The sequence below is a fragment of the Mustelus asterias genome, unplaced genomic scaffold, assembly GCF_964213995.1.
Source record: "Mustelus asterias unplaced genomic scaffold, sMusAst1.hap1.1 HAP1_SCAFFOLD_196, whole genome shotgun sequence".
NCBI lineage: Eukaryota > Metazoa > Chordata > Chondrichthyes > Carcharhiniformes > Triakidae > Mustelus > Mustelus asterias.
In genome coordinates, this window is record NW_027590189.1 from 272429 (window position 1) to 292593 (window position 20165).

General features: G+C 44.9%; 1 protein-coding gene across 1 annotated transcript in view; it reads right to left on the reverse strand.

Annotated features, from left to right (window-relative positions):
- LOC144485501 (uncharacterized) overlaps positions 1-9301 on the reverse strand; it is a 38385-nt gene extending 29084 nt beyond the window's left edge. The window contains exon 1 of the mRNA XM_078203645.1: positions 8705-9301. Coding sequence (XP_078059771.1) covers positions 8705-9267 — 563 coding nt within the window. The 5' untranslated portion in view covers positions 9268-9301. The remainder of the gene's footprint in view (positions 1-8704) is intronic.
- Positions 9302-20165: the final 10864 nt, after the last annotated feature.

The window sequence follows — 20165 nt, forward strand, 5'->3', positions numbered from 1 at the left end:
TCGCTGCATCAAAATATTCTTCCTCACATCCCCCCCTGCATCTCTGAACCAAAATCTGCACCCCCCTCATCCTTGTCCCATCAGCTAATGGGAACAGCTTTTCTTTGTCCACCTTATCTAAACCTGTCAGAAACTTGTCCACCTCTATCAAATCTCCCCTCAACCTCCTTTGCTCCAAGGGGAACAACCCCAGCCTGACATTGACAATAAAGAACAAACTAACAGAATATGTTAATACCTGAAACCAAATGAGAATGTTTAATTTCTGTTTTAAAGATATTGTGAATATATTGTCTTGGACAATAAAGAAATTTGAATAACTCACCTTGGGTGTGGTTGAATGGAATATATCAATCTGGTATCCACCTACAGTCCAGTGAATGTCTGGAATGTGTAGCGAGAAATCCCTCCCTAACAGCACTGTGGGTGTACTTACACCTCAGGCATTGTAGCAGTTCAAGAAGGCAGTGTTGGGGTTGACCATGTCCGAGGCAGCTACATACAGCCACATATTCTGTTAGAATTGAAGGACAGCAGATTGAATGTGAGGCATTGTGGGACTGGACTATCTTGACCACATTCCTGTGACTGCTCAGTTTCTGCAATCACGGACCATTAAAGCTGCTTAGCAGGGCCCCGCCAGAGGACCTGGTGAGAATATTTACTCAGAATGAGTTAGAATTAAACTTATTCCAGGATCGGCTGGTGTTCAGCGGCTGAGATTCCCGAATCTGTAAAAAGTGGGTCTGACCAATCAACACACGGTGATAGGTAGTTGGTGAAGAAGCATTCTCAGGCATTATTTAAATTATTTTATCATAAATTTGTGACCCGATAATCGGTGAAGTGACGGTATACTCCAAGTAGCACTGGATTGAAAAGTGGACCTCTGAGCATAGCTTCTAATAGTTATAATCCTACCCGAGCATGGCCAGTGAAAAACCAGAGCTTACCTGCCATTTGGAAACTAAGAACAAGAAACATATCGATACAATGAGAAGAGAATAGAGCCAACATTGAGTCTGGATTACACTTCAGAAGATCTCTTATGAAGGGTCATCCAGTCTTGAAACATTGGCTCTATTCTCTCTCCACAGATGCTGTCAGACCTGTTGAGACTTTCCATCATTTTCTGTTTTTATTCAGATTCCAGTATCCGCAGTATTTTACTTTTATGATAAAATGATTCAGTCTGATTGGAATCCCCACGACCCTCTCGCAAAACAGAGGGAGTGGTGGCAGAAGGAGAAAAAGGATAAGGATGATAAAGTCTGGGTTCTGATTCTCCGAGCCCATGCAGAATTAACAAAATGAGTGAATCAGTTTATAAAGAACAGAAGTTACCCATCCCTAACAAAAACTGATCAAATTAAAATAATTAGGTTGAGGAATATAATTAAAAAAAGATGAAGTTTAAAAAAGTTTGTTGTTACTGAACTGTATTGTTGTCATTTTGTTGTGACCACACTGTATTCACCTCAATGCTTGTGGAATCTGTGTAGCGAGCAGGAATTGTTTAAACTAAGAATTTCTTCTTTCATTTTGATCAGCGAGAGGACATTATATTCTGTGAAATCTGCCTCAAGAATAAGGCTGATTGTTCAGTCTGAGTGTGAAAGAAAGATACAGGGGGCGATCTTACCGGCTTGACTCGCCGCTCGATTAGACCGGTGAGCCAGGAGGATAGCGTGCGAGACTAAAGGATTGCTATCTTCCCGGCCCGTGTTTTGCCGGCTTCATTCCCAGAAAGTGAGTGAAGGTTATTTGCACAGAGTTGCCTACATTACAATGTGATTGGTGGGTTCAGCATGGCTGCTTCCCCCCCTCACTGGCGAGACGTCACATCGGCGAGAATCACTACTGGTCTTCACCAGCGGGGACCAGGTGCTTGGGCCACACTGGGGGTGTGGGGGGGGGGTGGGATCGGAGGCCATTGAAGCCACCATGGTGGTCAGGGGCAGTGCCCATGGGGCAGTGCCACATTCAGTACCCTCCTGGCACCCTGGCAGTGCCCAGTTGAGTACCATAAATGTACCATGGGCAGTGCCAAGGGGATGGGTGGGGGTGGGGCTTAGTGGAGGGGTATTTATAATGACTGGAGGCTTATGCAAGGAGGGTGGATGCCAAGGGGGGAGCTTTGTATGGGGGGGGAGGGTGATCGGGGGGGACGGCGGGGGGTGAATCTCTGCCAAGGAGGGTGGATGTGCACGGGGGGGCGTTCAGGAATTGGCCACGGAGGGGGCATCATGGTGATTGAATAAGCAGTGACCCTGAATTGAGTTACAATTAATGAATCAGTCGTTATAGTAAAAGACTGAGTTTTTATTTGCTTTTAAAATGTAAAATCTTAATTGTGTATGTAACGAATGTGCAATGAAGATACATTTTTAAAGTTTATTTATTTGTGTCACAAGTAGGCTCACATTAACACTGCAATGAAGTGACTGTGAAAATCCCCTAGTCACCACACTCTGGTGCCTGTTCGGGTTACTCTGAGGGAGAATGTAGCATGGCCAATGCACTGAACCAGCCCGTCTTTCAGACTGGGGAAGGAAACAGGAGCAGCTGGAGGAAACCCAGGCAGACACGGGGAGAACATGCAGACACCACATGGACAGTGACCCAAGCCGAGAATCGATCCCTGGCGCTGTGAGGCAGCAATGCTAACCACTGTGCCGCAGCTGGCATAGTGTACTGGCGAGAGAGATCTTCAAGCTCTGATTAGCCTCAACATTTGAAACTGTGTGAATAAGGGTATTGTATAGAATCAGATAAAGGGATAGTATGAACCAGTTCTCTTGTATTCCTGTCTAAGATAATAAGAGAAAGTGGTGTCAGTAATTGCGGATCCAATTCAATTAATCTGGAGACCAAATTGACCAATTGTCATGTTACAACAGGCCCAACTCTGACGTGTGGTAATCATAGAAACCCGACAGTGCAGAAGGAGGCCATTCGGCCCATCGAGTCTGCACCGACCACAATCCCACCCCACATATTTTACCCACTAATCCCTCTAACCTACGCATCCCAGGACTCTAAGGGGCAATTTTTAACCTGGCCAATCAACCTAACCCGCACATCTTTGGACTGTGGGAGGAAACCGGAGCACCCGGAGGAAACCCACGCAGACATGAGGAGAATGTGCAAACTCCACACAGACAGTGACCCGAGCCAGGAATCGAACCCGGGACCCTGGAGCTGTGAAGCAGCAGTGCTAACCACTGTGCTACCGTGCCACCAGTAATGGTCACTTTGGGGATAAAAGTAGAGGTTCTGAAGGTTTTCCTTGTGAACCAAATTCTGAAGCCTCCCAAGGCTGAGTTCCAAGGAAATTACTGTCAAAGAAGGAGCCAGACTCCCAAAGCTGAATTACACAAGAATTCCTGTCAAAGAAGGAGCCAGAGAGGGTTACTCTTCTACAGACTGATCACCCGCATGAAGCTGTAAAAGTCAATGTCTTAAAGTTTATTTATTAGTCACAAGTCAGCTTACATTCACGCTGCAATGAAGCTACTGTGAAATTCCCCTAGTTGCCACACTCTGGCGCCTGTTCAGGTACACTGAATGAGAATTTAGCATGGCCAATCCACCTAACCTGCACATCATTGGGCTGTGGGAGGAAACCGGAGGACGGGGAGGAAACCCATGCAGACATGGGGAGAATGTGCAGACTCCGCACAGACAGTGACCCAAGCCGGGAATTGAACCCGGGTCCCTGGCACTGTGAGGCAGCAGTAACCACTGTACCACCGTATTCAGTAAACCTTTTTCATTCAATAAACTTCTTTTTAAATTTACTATCCAGAGAATTCTGCCTTTACCACAAAGAGGGCAGGGAACAGGCTACATATGAATTAAAGATAAACCATTTGGGTCCAGAACGTTGTGAACATCCTTTTACTCTGGTTGTCTTTGATCCTCAAGTCATTTTCTGTTTGTTTTAACCATGTTCTGTTTCATTAATAAACTTTTATCAGTAAAAATATTTGATTTTGCTGGACTTTTCCTGATGAGATTGATGCACTTTAGGGAAAGTGGGTGAGAGGGGTTGGCAGGCTCTTTAACAGAAAGTGAGTCCCTCTAAGGTAATTGGCAAAGGAGCCAGAGGGGGAGATGGGATTTTATTTTTTGACACAGCGAGTTGTTCAGATCTGCTTGAAAGATTCAATAGTATATTCCCAAAGGGTAAAGACTTGAAAGGGAAGAATTTGCAGGGCTGTGGGGAAAGAACAGAGCAGTTGGATGAATCAGAGAGTTCTTGCAAAGAGATAGCAGGGACATGACGGGCTGAATGGACTCCTGCAGCCCGTCAATCTCAGCCTCCTGCTTTTGTGCAGGTTAAAAGGAACAGATTTCAGTGCAGCCTCTTCCCTGTATAGGTATTTAAAGAGACGGGTCTCTCTTTAGTTCTGAATGACTGATATAACAATTGGTTGGAGGCCCATTTCCCACTCAGTCCTCCAGCAGCTTCCTGTCTCTCTATTAGTGCGACGCCCATGGCAGTTTCCCAACTGGAGCGCAGGCCCCGTTATTCTCAGCTAAATTCAGCCCTCAGCTCCGTCGCCTGGCTGTCATTAACACGAGCAATAGAGAGACAGAAAGGTGCCCCAGGCTCAAATGGGAAGTCGAAACGTGTGGCTTTAAATGAACTGTTCGGTAAACAAATTAAAGATTCACATGACAAAACTTCAAGTTTTCTGATGTTTACTCCAACAAACTGGAGGCAACAATGACTAAACACTTTTTTATAGGGAACATCGCCCTTAAACTGTACAATTAAACTTTGCCCTTTTACTCTTAACACCATTAAATATCCAACTCAATGGATATATTTTACTCTGCCTTGGAATGTTGACATACTTTCTCCAAAAACCAGCCCAAAGTGATTCTTTACTCCTCCTTTTCCAGTCTGGCAACCTTTAATCCCAGAACTGTCCTTCACAGAGACGGTTCTCCTGGACATTTTCCCACTAACACAAGCAAGGCGAATCTTCCAGTCTTGTTTCACAATTCTCAGGAATTTGTGACCAACATTCGACATCGGAGCAGAAGTCGGCCATTTGGCCCTTTGAGTCGGCTCCACCGTTTATTTAGATCATGGCTGATCTGTTTGTGTTGCGTTCTCGTGTTATACCCGATACTTTTGATGTCCTTATCCAACAAGAATTAGTATAAAGGCAAAATTCTGCCCTTCAGCCCTCCAAGTCTGCACCGACCATGCTGCCCAACTTAACTAAAACCTCCTACCCTTCCGGGGACCATATATATTCCCATCCTATTCATGTATTTGTCAAGACGCTCCTTAAAAGTCACTACTGTATCCGCTTCCATTACCTCCCCTGCCAACGAGTTCCAAACACCCGCTATTCTGTAAAAAATCTGCCTCGAACATCTCCTTTAAACCTTCCACCCTGGGAAAAAGCTTCTGACTATCCACTCCGTCCATGCCTCTCAATCTTGTAGACTTCTATCAGGTCCCCCCTCAACCTCTGTCACTCCAGTGAGAACAAACCAAGCTTCTCCAACCTCTCCTCATAGCTAATGCGCTCCATACCAGACAACATCCTGGTAAAACTTTTCTGCACCGTCTCCAAAGCCTCCACATCCTTCTGGTAGTGTGGCGACCAGCATTGAACACTATATTCTAAGTGCGGCCTAACTAAGCTTCTATAAAGCTGCAACCTGACTTGCCAATTTTTAAACTCAATACCCCGGCCGATGAAGGCAAGCATGCCGTATGCCTTCTTGACTACCTTCTCCACCTGCATTGCCACTTTCAGTGACCTGTGTACCTGTAAACCCAGATCCCTTTGCCTATCAATACCCTTAAGGGTTCTGTCATTTACTGCATATTTCCTGTCTGTATTAGACCTTCCAAAATGCATTACCTCACATTTGTCCGGAATAATAAAGGATAACATTCCATTTGTCAGAACTTTGATTTATTTGAACTAAGATTTATGGGTGTTCTCTTGTTTACAATAACCTCCCCAATCGTAAATCACACCAGGTTCCAGTGACTTAACCATATGGCAAGAAAGAATACTTTAAATGGTGAATTCAGAAAGTTTATTAATCATTAAAAATGTAACAAGTCAGAAAGATAAAAAACAGAGTGTTGATTAACAGTTAATAGAGAAAGTTTAACTTTAACAATTGAACAGACTTCTCTCCATCCCTCTCAGACCAGGACATGAAGTGACTGCTCCAAAAACATGGATAACTTGTAAAACCAACAGCTCTCCACACCTCTCTGTAAACATCTCTCCCTCCACCTCTCTCTACCAAATTGCCTTCTCAAGACCACTTTTTTATACTTAAAACATGTAAAAAGCCCATCTTAGCCAATTCCCATAAATCTTCAATTATGAACTAAAATAGACACGAGTTTTCAAGTGATTTAAAAACAAATGAACTGTCTGCTGAAAGGGTTAACTTTTCTACAGAACCTAAAGGGATGGGGAGTGAGCAGCAAAAACTTGGCACACAATTACATCACTTTACACAAGATTAAAACAAAACAAATGGTTTTAAACTTCATCTATTAATTTTTTTGTTATATTCCTCAACCTATTTAATTTGATCAGTTTTTGTTAGGGATGGGTAACTTCTGTTCTTTATAAACTGATTCACTCATTTTGTTCATTCGACATGGGCTCGGAGAATCAGAACCCAGACTTTATCATCCTGATCCTTTTTCTCCCTTTGCCACCACTCCCTCTGTTTTGCGGGAGGGTTGTGGGGATTCCAATCAGACCGAATCATTTTATCAAAAAAGTAAAATACTGCGGATGCTGGAATCTGAAACAAAAACAGAAAATGCTGGAAAATCTCAGCAGGTCTGACAGTATCTGTGAAGAGAGAATAGAGCCAATGTTTCGAGTCTGGATGACCCTTTATAAGAGCTCATATGAAGTGTCATCCAGACTCGAAAGATTGGCTCTATTCTCTCATAATTTTAATCGATAAGTTTCTTGTTCTTAGTTTCCAAATGGCAGGTAAGAGACCTGTCCGGTCCCCACTCTGATTTTTTCACTGGCCATGCTTGGGTAGGATTATAACCATTAGAATCTACTCTCAGAGGTCTGCTTTTCAGTCCAGTGCTACTTGGAGTATACCGTCACTTCACCAACTATCAGGTCACAAGTCCCTCACAGTTCTTATCACAAATTTATGATAAAATAATTTAAACATGCCTGAGAACACTTCTTAACTTCTTAGTCAGCGACCTACCCCCGTTTGTTGATTAGTCAGACCCCTTTTTTACAGATTCCAGGTTCCTCAGCCGCTGAACACCAGCCGGTCCTGCAATAATCTCATAGAATCTCTCCAGTGCAGAAGGAGGCCATTCGGCCCATCAAGTCTGCACCAACCACAATCCCACCGACACTGTCCCCATAACCCCATTCATTTACGCTAGCTAGTCCCCCTGACACAAAGGGGCAATTTAGCATGGCCAATCCACCTAACCCACACATCTTTGTACTGTGCGAGGAAACCGGAGCACCCGGAGGAAACCTACACAGACACTGGAGAATGTGCAAACTCTACACAGACAGTGATCCAAGCTGGGAATCAAACCCGGGTCCCTGGCGCTTTGAGGCAGCAGTGCTAACCACTGTACCACCGTGCCGCCCCAGTTTAATTCGAGCTCATTCTGAGTAAATATTCTCACCAGGTCCTCTGTCAGGGCCCTGCTGAGCAGCTTTAATGGTCCGTGATTGCAGAAACTGAGCAGTCACAGGAATGTGGTCAAGATAGTCCAGTCCTATAATGCCTCACATTCAATCTGCAGTCCTTCAATTATAACAGAATATGTGGCTGTATGTAGCTGCCTCGGCCACGATCAGCGCCAACACTGCCTTCCTGAACTGCTACAATGCCTGAGGTGTAGGTACACCCACAGTGCTGTTAGGGAGGGATTTCCAGCTACACATTCCAGACTTTCACTAACTGTTGGTGGGTTCCAGATTGATATATTCCATTCAACCACACCCAAGGTGAGTTTTTCCAATTCCTTTATTGTCCAGGACAATATATTTACAATATCTTTAAAACAGAAATTAAACATTCCCATTTGATTTCAGGTATTAACATATTCTGTTAGTTTGTTCTTTATTGTCGCTGTCAGGCTGGGGTTGTTCCCCTTGGAGCAAAGGAGGTTGAGGGGAGATTTGATAGAGGTGGACAAGATTCTGACAGGTTTAGATAAGATGGACAAAGAAAAGCTGTTCCCATTCGCTGATGGGACAAGGATGAGGAGGTCACAGATTTAAGGTTTTGGGTCAGAGATGCAGGGGGGATGTGAGGAAGAATATTTTGATGCAGCGAATGGTAATGACCTGGAACTCGCTGCCTACGAGGGTGGAGGAAGTGGAGACAATAAACAATTACAAAGGAAATGGGATGGGCGTTTGAGGGGGTTTCAAACAAATATAGTGACTCTTAACTTCCTCACACCCTGTCACTCTGTGATCCGTGTGAAATTTAAAACCGGGTATTCGCAACAAGACTCAAAGAGCATCAGCTCACTGGAGGCAGTTGTGAGACCGGCCAGTCCAGCAGAAAGAAACCCCCCGACCCTCCCCATTGACCAACTGTGAGAATGAACAAAATGCAGTCCTGGATGTAATTGAGAGCAGAAACAATAACAGCAGAATCCAACCCCTGGAATCACTCGTGAACTCGCTGGTGTCTCAACAGGTGGGATGTCCGAGTGAATCCCTCCCCACACTCAGAGCAGGTGAATGGCCTCTCCCCAGTGTGAACTCGCTGGTGTCTCCGCAGGGCAGATGACTGAGTGAATCTCTCCCCACACTGAGAACAGGTGAACGGCCTCTCTCCAGTGTGAACTCGCTGGTGTGTCTGCAGGTGGGATGTCCGAGTGAATCCCTTCCCACATTGAGAGCAGGTGAATGGCCTCTCTCCAGTGTGAACTCGCTGGTGTGTCTGCAGGTGGGATGACCGAGTGAATCCCTTCCCACATTGAGAGCAGGTGAATGGCCTCTCTCCAGTGTGAACTCGCTGGTGTGTCTGCAGGTGGGATGACCGAGTGAATCCCTTCTCACACTGAGAGCAGGTGAACGGTCTCTCCCCAGTGTGAACTCGCTGGTGTTTGCGCAGGCTGGATAAATGAGTGAATCCCTCCCCACACTGAGAACACGTGAATGGTCTCTCCCCAGTGTGGCTGCGCCGATGAGCTTCCAGCTCTGATGGGACTCTGTATCTCTTCCCACAGTCCGCACATTTCCATGGTTTCTCCATGGTGCAGGTGTCCTTGCCTCTGTCTTGGGTGGACAATCAGTTGAAGCCTCATCCACACACAGAACAAGGGTACAGTCACTCCCTGCTGTGAATGGTGTGATATTTATTCAGGCTGTGTAACTGGTTAAAGCTCTTTAGTTCGTGCGCTGGAACACACTCACTCGAGTGTGGCAGTGTGTTGGTGCTTTTCCAGTCACACTGATGTTTGAAATCTTTTCAAATCAACAGACTGGACAATCATTTCTCCTTCTAGATTCAAAGTCCGATGATATTCAGCTCCCAAGGGATATGACTCTGTCAGATCTGATGTGACATTTGAGATTTCGGCCTGTGATTCCTCTTTCAATATCCTGTAAAATGAGTTTACACATATCATCAGTGTCAGTACAGGATAGAAATTCAGAATAGGATTCTATTTAAAAATGAAAGTAGATGGGCACTTCAAGGAAATAAACTTTCAGGAGAATGGGGATATAGAGTGGGAATGGGACTGGAATGTTATACAGAGAGTCAGCATGGACTCGAGTTACCAAATGGATTCCTTCTGTGCTGTAATGACGTTATGGCTCGAAATGTATAACATCGCTGCAGCATTATATTATAATGCAAGAAATAATAATAAATGTATTTTATTACAGAAACATAAATAATATATCTAATCTGGGTACCATATAATAACACGAGACATATCTCTGTCCTGTATTAATTTACTGTCCCCTTAAATATCAGCCATCTGCTGCCCTTTAATTGTGAACATTTGGAAAGAGACCATCCTTTTAGACAGAAAGAAGATTAACGTTTCAGGGTGGGCAGAATGAATTAGAGGGAATAAAAATGTCTCAGATTTTGTTGGTCAATATAAGCTCAGAAGTGGAAGGGAAATGATCTCCAGTGGAAGAGAAACAATTCCTGAACATTGTAAGACTAAGCTGGTAAATCAGCAGTGAATAGAGTTGTGAAGTGGTAAAAACATCAAGACATAGCTTGCCAAAATAATAGTTAAAATACACCCTTTGTTAGAGGCAGAGGAAGGTAGACAATGGCAGAGAGCTGATCAGGGAGGGCAGAGGTGAAACAGAGAAATGGATGGCCGTTAAAATATTCATTCATGGATGTACAAGGCATGGTTAGCAAGTTTGCAGATGATACTAAATTAGGAGGTATCGCTGATAGCGAAGAAGGTTATCAAAAATTATAGGGGGATCTTGATCAGTTGATCGGTTAGGGAAGTGGGTCGATGATTGGCAAATGGATTTTAGTACAGATAATACAGAGTACAGAGGCACAACCTCAGGCTAAAGGGACAATCCTTTAAAACAGAGATAAGGAGGAATTTCTTCGGCCAGAGAGTGGTGAATTTGTGGAACTTTTTGCCGCAGAAGGCTGTGGAGGCCAGGTCATTGAGTGTCTTTAAAACAGAGATATATAGGTTCTTGATTAATAAGAGGATCAGGGGTGATGGGAAAAAGGCAGAAGAATGGTGATGAGAAAAATATCAGCCATGATTGAATGGTGGAGCAGACTCGATGGGCCAAGTGGCCTAATTCTGCTCCTATGTCTTATGGTCTTGAGTGTGAGTGTTGCATTTTGGAAAGTCAAACCAGGGTAGGACTTATACAGTAAATGGTAAGGCCCTGGGGAGTGTTGAGGAACAGAGGAACCCAGGAGTACAGAGGGACCCAGGAGCACAAGTACATAGTTCGTTGAAAGTGATGTCACAGGTAGACAGAGTGGTGAAGAAGGCATTTAGCACACTGGCCTTCATCAGTCAGGGCACTGAGTATAGGAGTTGGGACATTATGTTATAGTTGTATTATTCGTTGGTGAGGCTGCACTTGGAGTATTGTGTACAGTTTTTGTAACCCTGTTATAGGAAAGACATTGATAAACTGGAAAAAGTGCAAAGAAGATTTATGAGGATGTTGCTGGGACTAATGGGCCTGAGTGATCACGAGAGGTGGACAGGCAAGGGCTTTATTCCTTCGAATGTAGGAGAATGTGGGGTGACTATATTGAGGTGTATTAAATCATGGGGGGCATTGGTAGGATGAACCCACATAGTCTTTTTGCCAGGGTAGGGGAATTGAAAACTGGAGGGCATAGGTTTAAGATGAGAGGGGAAAGATTAAAAGAGACCTGAGGGGCAACTTCTTCATGCAGAGGGTGGTGTGTCCATGGAATGAGCTGCCAGAGAAAGTGGTTGAGGCAGGTTTAAACAGCAGGTTTAAACATTTAAAAAGCATTTGGATAAGTACATGAATTGGAAAGGATTAGAGGGATATGAGCCAAACATGGGCAATTGGGACTAGCTGGGAGGGCACCATGGTTGGCATGGATCAGTTGGGCCGAAGGGCCTGTTTCCGTGCTGTATTGCTCTATGACTCTATGTGTTGGCTGCATCAGCATCTATTGCCTACAACTCATTGCCCTTGAACTGAGTGGCTTGCATTGCTGGGGGAAGTGGTAATTTCCTTCTTTAAAAGGACATTATTAAATCGGATGGATTTTTACGACAATTGTCATCAATGGACTTCTAATTCTAGATTTGTACTGAATTCAAATTTCAACATCTGCCGTTGTGGGATTCGAACCCAGGGTTCACAGTGTGTTGCCTGGATCCCTGTGTTACTAATCCAATAACACTATCACTGCACCATTGCCTCCCCATCCATGGTAAAGGAGTCATAATAGCCCGAATCCATGGAATCAGAGCATGCTCTAAATTTGAATTAATGCTCACTAACACTCACCTCAAGACAATTTCACTGTTTTCAATTTTAAAATCTGCTGCAGCTGAAAAGATCTCAGAGAGATTGGTGTCCGGGAAAAATGTTGCAATCTTCAAATCGTGTCCCTGTAAATGAGGAAAGTTATAGGTGTAATTCAAGGTTAGAAATTCAAGACAGTCAAACATTTCTTTTGGTCTGAGTTTGCTGTGAGTAAATCCTCCCCTTCTAACCCCCTGTAAAAGGAGTTTCCAAAATCCATCAGCATCTGTCCAGAACAGAAATTCAAAACATTCTCTCCTCCTTTAACCTGGCACAGAATTACTTTAGCTGGGACAAAATTGCAGTGGAGGCAGTTCAGGGAAGGTCCAGTTGGTTGATTCCTGAAATGAGGAGTTTTATCTTTCAGGTTGAGCAGCTGGGGCCTGTACTCATTGGAGTTTAAAAGACTGAGAAGTTATTGAAACATCTGGGAATTTAAGGGCGGCATGGTGGTTAGTACTGCTGCCTCACAGTGCCAGGGTCCCAGGTTCAATTCCAGCCTTGGGTCACTGTCTGTGTGGAGTTTGCACATTTTCTGTCCATGTCTGTGTGGGTTTCGTCCAGGTGCTCCGGTTTCATCCCACAGTTCAAAGATGTGTGGGTCAAGTGGATTGGCCATGCTAAATTGACCCTAGTGTCAAATGCATGGGGTTGTGGGGATGGGGCCTGGGTGGGATTGTGATCGGTACAGACTCGATGGGCCGAATGGCCTGCTTCTGCACTGTAGGGATTCTATGATTCATATGATATAAGGTGCTTGACAAGGTAGATGCTGAGAGGATGTTTCCTCTGGTGTGGAAATCAAGTAAAAATAAAGGATCTCAAATTTAAGATGAAGATGAAGAGAGATCTTTTCTCTCAGCGGGTTGTTGATCTTTGGAACTCTGTCTTCACCAGTGAGGATTGGAGGCAGGTCATTGAATATATTCAAAGCTGAGGTTTTGATCCACAAGAAAGTCAAGGGTATGGACGGGCTGGGGGTAGCAAAGTAGACATGATCTTATTGAATGATGCAGCAGGCTCGATGGGCCGAATGACTGGCTCCTGGTCTTGGATAGCTGCGCATGCGCCCTGCTACCTATTGTCCCTCTGAAGATCGAGGTTCTGAACCAGCCCCTGAAACCACGCCCATTGTGACCCACAACCGACAGCAGCGCATGCGCTCTCCTTCCCCGCTGAAACAAGATGGCGGCCGATAACCGGGGCCTGTTCCCGGGATAAACGCCTGGGAGCTGCAAACCCGAGACCTGCAGGATCTTATTCGGGCCGTGCGGCCTACAGCGGATGTTTGTAAAGCCATAGCTCACTCCCTCCCCCGACTCCCGGTTCCATTTCTCCCGCAGCCCCACCGACTCACTTGGGGATAAAAGCGTCTCCCGCACTCGCAGGACTCCGGGCAAAGTGACACTGCGCACGCGCGAGACATAGCACCGCGCCTGCGCAATAGGCTCCTGTGGAATGAAGAGGACACTTTCGCACCCGCAAGGGCACCTGGGAATTAACGGCGTCATTGTCAAAGACGATAGTACGAAATTATCTTGTTCAATGAAGATCAATTAATTTTTAAAAATGCATTCCTCGGAATTTGTGCGCTGCCATTCTCTACTTCTAAAATTGATTTAAACCAGTGCTCTCCTGTGGGAATACCCCGAGTTTTAAAAACTTTTCCCACTGGTTTCCCTCTCTCTCTGCTCCCCTGAAGGTGCTCACACAGGTTGGGTAAATCCCACAGAGATTGGTTTCTTTCATTTTCTTTCTCCTGATGCTGAATGTTTTATGGAATGATACATCACAGATGGAAACCATTTGGCTCATCCTGCCCAGTCGGGCTGTCTTTAAGATCTATCCAATTAATCCCACAGCCCTGCTGGCAGAGTGAGAACAATATCTATATACTGCAGCAAGATAGGAGATGAATGGAAAATGTTTTCCAGTTGCATACCTCTCAGACACACTCACCCCTGGAAAGATAAACTGGCCTGTGTACTAAGCAGATATTAAGGTTCCACTTAAAATTAAAACAGAAGGTGCTGGAAAAATGCAGCAGTCACCAGGGCCAAGTTATGGTCAAAATGATGGTGTTGAGCTGCCGTTAGAAAATAACCAGCAATCCAACAAGCCACTCAAAATATTGAATCAAACAAAATTGATCAAAGATTGAGCCAAAGTATTCTGTTTTCCAACATGGTGCTATGATTTTTTGTGATGGTTTTAATGTTCTCACAATTACCTGGTGTAGTCCGGGTTTATTTTATACTCATTCCAACCCATCGCTGTTCATGAGCACATTACCCCCACTCTGATTCCCCATCCCATCAGAGACAACTGAGTCACTGACTGGAAATTAGGGCTTTTAATGAGAGCTCTGACAACCGAGAATGCACCGTCAGCAGAATCAACCCGAGCGAACAAACCCCAGACAGTGAACATTATCCCCCCCAGACCCAAATATAAAACAGTGAACATTATCCCCCAGACCTGAATATAAAACAGTGAACATTATCCCCCAGACCCAAATATAAAACAGTGAACATTATGCCCCCCAGACCCGAATATAAAACAGTGAACATTATCCCCCAGACCCGAATATAAAACAGTGAACATTATCTCCCAGACCCGAATATAAAACAGTGAACATTATCCCCCAGACCCGAATATAAAACAGTGAACATTATCCCCCAGACCCGAATATAAAACAATGAACATTATCCCCCCCAGACCCGAATATAAAACAGTGAACATTATCCCCCAGACCCGAATATAAAACAGTGAACATTATCTCCCAGACCCGAATATAAAACAGCGAACATTATCCCCCAGACCCGAATATAAAACAGTGAACATTATCCCCCCCAGACCCGAATATAAAAGTGAACATTATCCCCCCCAGACCCGAATATAAAACAGTGAACATTAACCCCCCCAGACCCGAATATAAAGCAGTGAACATTATCTCCCAGACCCGAATATAAAACAGTGAACATTCTCCCCCCAGACCTGAATATAAAACAGTGAACATTATCTCCCAAACCGAATATAAAACAGTGAACATTATCCCCCAGACCCAAATATAAAACAATGAACATTACCCCCCCCCCCAAGACCCGAATATAAAACAGTGAACATTATCCCCCAGATCCGAATATAAAGCAGTGAACATTATCCCCCAGAACCAAATAAAGAACAGTGAACATTATCCACCCCCCCACTTGAATACAAAATTGTCCTGATGGATTCAGACAGCATTATCACAATATTCCAAATGTGTTTTTTCCAGGAATAGATTCAGCGGCTGTATCACTGGAGGCCAGAGATACTCTCCTCAAACTCGGCTCATGTGAGGAATCCCTCCAATGAGGCTCAGGAATGCTACAACCAGAGTCACGTGACCACCAAGTGTGTAACTGAACAAACTACCGCAACGTTGAAGATGTGTTTCAGTGTGAAATGATTTGCTTCACCTGTTGCTTCAGATTTGAGAGAGGGTAATTTGACCTTGACCCAGGCACTTTTCAGATCTGAAAGTGATGGCCTTTAGCACAATCACAAGGCTGCACAATACAGAGGGAACACTAATCTGTTTCGTTCTGCGACTATGTCGTGGTTACACGAGTGATACTTTCCACTAATTAGCTGCCAGCACCAAAAAGGCATTCAGCCTCCCACACAAATGAGCAAGGCTGGGTATGAATATCTTTGCCAGTGCAGTGCCGGGTACCAGGCTGTACATCCCAGTGAGTGGCTGATAAATCAAGGAACATGCTGTTTGATTCTGTCAGAATAGGTAGTGATTTTTTCAGCAGGAAACACTCACCAAACCAAAAATACAATGTTTACTGTGAATACAGATTGGGCAGCACTTGCTGAACAATCCTGAGTGTGTCAATAGCTACACTCATAATCAACTGAAGATAATCAGTCGAGTTCATAATACGGCTCAGTTGTAGTTGTGAGAAGCAACTTACATTTATACTCAGCGATCCTTTCCCTGCAAACAAAAGGAGAATTTTCAAGTCTTGCACCTTTTTTGAATTTCCCAGAAGCTTGAGAAACCTACAGTCTTCTATTGATTTCTCCATGGTGATGCTTCAAGTCAATGAGAGTCCACCAATTGTGATCATTTGAAATTTGGCATTCTTCTGTTTGTCCTGATGAGTGCATGATGAAGAGATTCAGCAACAGGTCTCTCTTTTCAGCAATATTCAAGTTCAGTTCTAACAAGTATCTGTGCATTGTTTTATGTTCCTTGATAATTAAATGTGATCGGGGAAGTGTCACTGTGAATAATGTGCAAGTCAGTAAGAATTGTCAGCATTTTCTAATTGGAAATCTTAAGCAGTGGAACCTTTCAGACACTGAATTGTACAGTTTGCACCAAACATCAATTTAAGATTGCAGGAAAAGTTCATAAACTTATGAGAAACAAGTTCCTGTTGAGAGTTCCTGAATTTAAAAAAAATCACAGATGGTGCTTTTAAAAAGGGACACAGCAGCCCTGAAAATCAGTGACATCTCAGAATATTAAACTTCAGCCAGTTGTAGGGATCGTTAATGTCAGCAGAAACAAACCAAATATTGTCAGACTATCAATCCTGGATGTGATTAACAGCTGCAGTAACTGCAAAATCCAACTCCTGCAGGCAATTGTGAACTTGCAGATGTGTCAGCAAGTGGGATGACCGAGTTTATCCCTTCCCACACACAGAGCAGGTGAATGGCCTCTCCCCAGTGTGGGTGAGCTCATGTAAATGCAGGCTGCCAGACTGAGTGAATCCCTTCCCACACATGGAGCAAGTGAATGGTCTCTCCCCAGTGTGAGTGCGTTGATGAGCAGTGAGGATTGATAACTGCCTGAAACTCTTTCCACAGTATGTGCAAATAAATGGCTTCTCCTCCGTGTGAATTCGCTGATGTGACAGGAGGCTGGATGAATTGGTGAATTCCCTCCCACACATGGAACAGGTGAACGGCCTTTCCCCAGTGTGAACTCGCCTGTGTGCACTGAGGTTGGATGAAGACCTGAACCTCTTTCCACAGGAAGTGCAGCTGAACGGTCTCTCCTCTGTGTGAACTCGCTGGTGTGACAGCAGGTTAGATGACAGAGTGAATCTCTTACCACACACAGAACAGGTGAATGGCTTCTCTCCTGTGTGAATTCGCTGGTGTGACCAAAGACCAGATGGCCCAGCAAAATCCTTCCCACACAAGGAGCAGGTGAACGATCTCTTCCCAGTGTGAACTCGCTGATGTGCACTGAGGTTGGATGAACATGAGAACCGCTTTCCACAGGTGGAGCAGCTGAATGGCCTCTCCTCAGTGTGAGTTCGCTGGTGTAACAGCAGGTGGGATGAGGTAGTGAATCCTTTCCCACACACAGAACAGATGAATGGCCACTCTCCAGTGTGACTGTGTCTATGGTTTTCCAGCAAGTATGGATAATTGAATCCTTTACCACAATCATCACATTTCCATGGTTTCTTCATTTTCCCAGCCCCAATGTGACTGTGTCGATGGGTTTCCAACCGGGATGGATAATTGAATCCTTTACCACAATCCTCACATTTCCACGGTTTGTCCACGGTGCTGTTGTCCTTCTGTCTCTCCAGGTTGGATGATTCGTTGAAGCCTCATCCACATACACACCATGTGTATGGTTTCTCCCCACTGTGAATGGTGTGATGTTTTTCAGGCTGTGTAACTGGTTAAAACTCTATCCACAGTCAGTTCACTGGAGCACTCTCACTTGGGTGTGTGTGTGTGTGTCTCAGTTCTTTATCTGTCACATTGAATTTTGAAATTTTCTTCCACTGACAAAACAGGGAATGATTTTTCCCTCCACTGTCAAAAGCAATCATATTCAGGTCATGATGAATCGAATGGCTCTGTCAGAACTTGACCTGAAATTTAGTTTGAGTTTCCTGTCTGTGAATCCTCCTCATCAAGTTTCCTGCAAAAAGAGTTTTAAAAAACTGCTTCAGAACTGACAATTTCAGTTTCCACGAAACATTTCTCCATCTCATTTATCTTGAGCTGTAATCCCCATCCCACACACTCTCTCTTGTCCCTGAGCTGAAATCAAACTCATTGCCCCATCTCCACTCTGAGCCCAGCTCCCTCTCCCTCCAGCTGGATTCAGTCCTCCAGGCCATGTGCAGATTGAGAGTACAATCAAGGAGTCAATTATTTTCCTTCCAAGTCAGGGGACGTGCAGCCCCACTGACTCTGTTGTTACCACAATGGGCACACGTGCTCTGCTCACCAATGAAACACCACGGTGACCATTAACATGGGCCTGTTCCGAGGAAAGGCTCCATTTTATTTGTGCCACAACAGCAGCGGAATTACCTCCTGCACAGGCACAAAGGTATCATCAGTCACAGAAAATAATTGCAGCTGGTGTCTCAAACCTCATTTTACCATTTGCTCCCCGGCATTCTCAATTCAATTTTGAAATGCAAACTGAAATCTGGCATTATGGGGTAAATTAAAACACATTTTAATGGTCATTTTCAGAATGACTATTCCCAAGAATTAATTCCCAAGTCAGTAAATTAAAATTCTCATCAGCAATGACGGCAGCACAGTGGTTAGCACTGCTGCCTCACAGCTCCCGGGACCTGGGTTCGATTCCCAACTTGGGTCACTGTCCGTGTGGAGTCTGCCCGTTCTCCCCATGTCTGCGTGGGTTTTCTCCAGATGCTCCGGTTTCCTCCCATCGTCCAAAGATATGCCAGTTAGGTGCATTGGCTGTGCTAAATTGCCCCTTAGTGTCCTGGGATGAGTAGGTTCGAGGGATTAGCAGGTTACATATGTGGGGTTATGGGAAGACGGCCGAGGTGGGATTGTTGTTGGTGCAGACTCGATGGGCCGAATAATCTCCTTCAGCACTGTAGGGATTCTATGAAATACATTGGGAGAATTGCTATTTTAATGGGTATTTTCACAAATGCTATAAAATGATTTTTCAAAACAAATTAATACTTTAATGATTAATAAATAAAAAGTATTTCATAAAACAACCACCCAGTGTGGGTTCAGGATTCTAACTCAGGGTTTCTGAGCTCCAGGAACCACTAACTGAACCAGCCGGGAATTGTCTCCACAAAACTTTCCCAACTCCCTCCCGGGAAAAAGCTGCAAACCCGGGAGCTGCAGCTTTTTACTGGGGGTGTTGGGGCCTCCAGCGGGTGTTTGTGAATCCTCCCCGCCCACCTCCCAGGGTTTCCTTCCTTCCCAGAGATCAGAGTCCTCATTGATTTGAGGCCAAAGTGTAACCTCTTATTTATTGTCCCCCTCCCCCATCCTCTGATGTGAACCATCCTCCAGTGGCTGAGCCAGGATGGGGCCGTTAACCTGGGCCTGTTCCCGGGAGGGAGGGAGGGAGAAGCCCCGCAGCTGCAAACCAGGGAGCTGACAATGATTCTGAAGGGTTTGCGGATCCACAAAGTGTTTCCAAATCCTCCCAGCCACCGCCTAACGCTGACTCCGCTTCTCCGGGACAAACAAGCGCCAAGGACAGCAATGACACTGCGCATGCTCCACATCACAATGCCCGGGCACTGATTGACGGCAACTCCGGACCAATAGAAAGAGGGGGCGGGGCTGGATGACCGAGCGGGAGCGGGTGGTCCTCCAAACAATCGGAGTGAATGAGGGGCGGAACCTGAAGCATGCGCAGTGCGGGGAATGGCGACAGACGGTTTAGAAAATTGAACACCAACGATCTCCCTCTGTTAAGACCCGAGAATGAAGCCCAGCAGGACCCGAGAATGAAGCCCAGCAGGACCCGAGAATGAAGCCCAGCAGGACCCGAGGACCCATCAGCCCACAGCTCCAACAGTTTGCTGAGGACCACTTCCCTGGGAATTGTGCTTTTTCAGAGTTCATCCCACACTTCTGTTTTCTGATTTCCAGCTGTTTCTGAGTTTTAACTGTATCCTCTATTGTGAACACCGAGGCAAAATATTTGTTCAATTCATCTCCCAGCTCCTTATTTTTCATCATCAATTCCTGGACTCACTTTCTATTAGACAGTTAAGAAATGAGGTGGAGCAAGTGACTGAAGTGTCAGTCAGGGAGCACTATTGGGAGCACCAATAGTTTCAAAATAGTTCTGGAAAAAGATAGGAC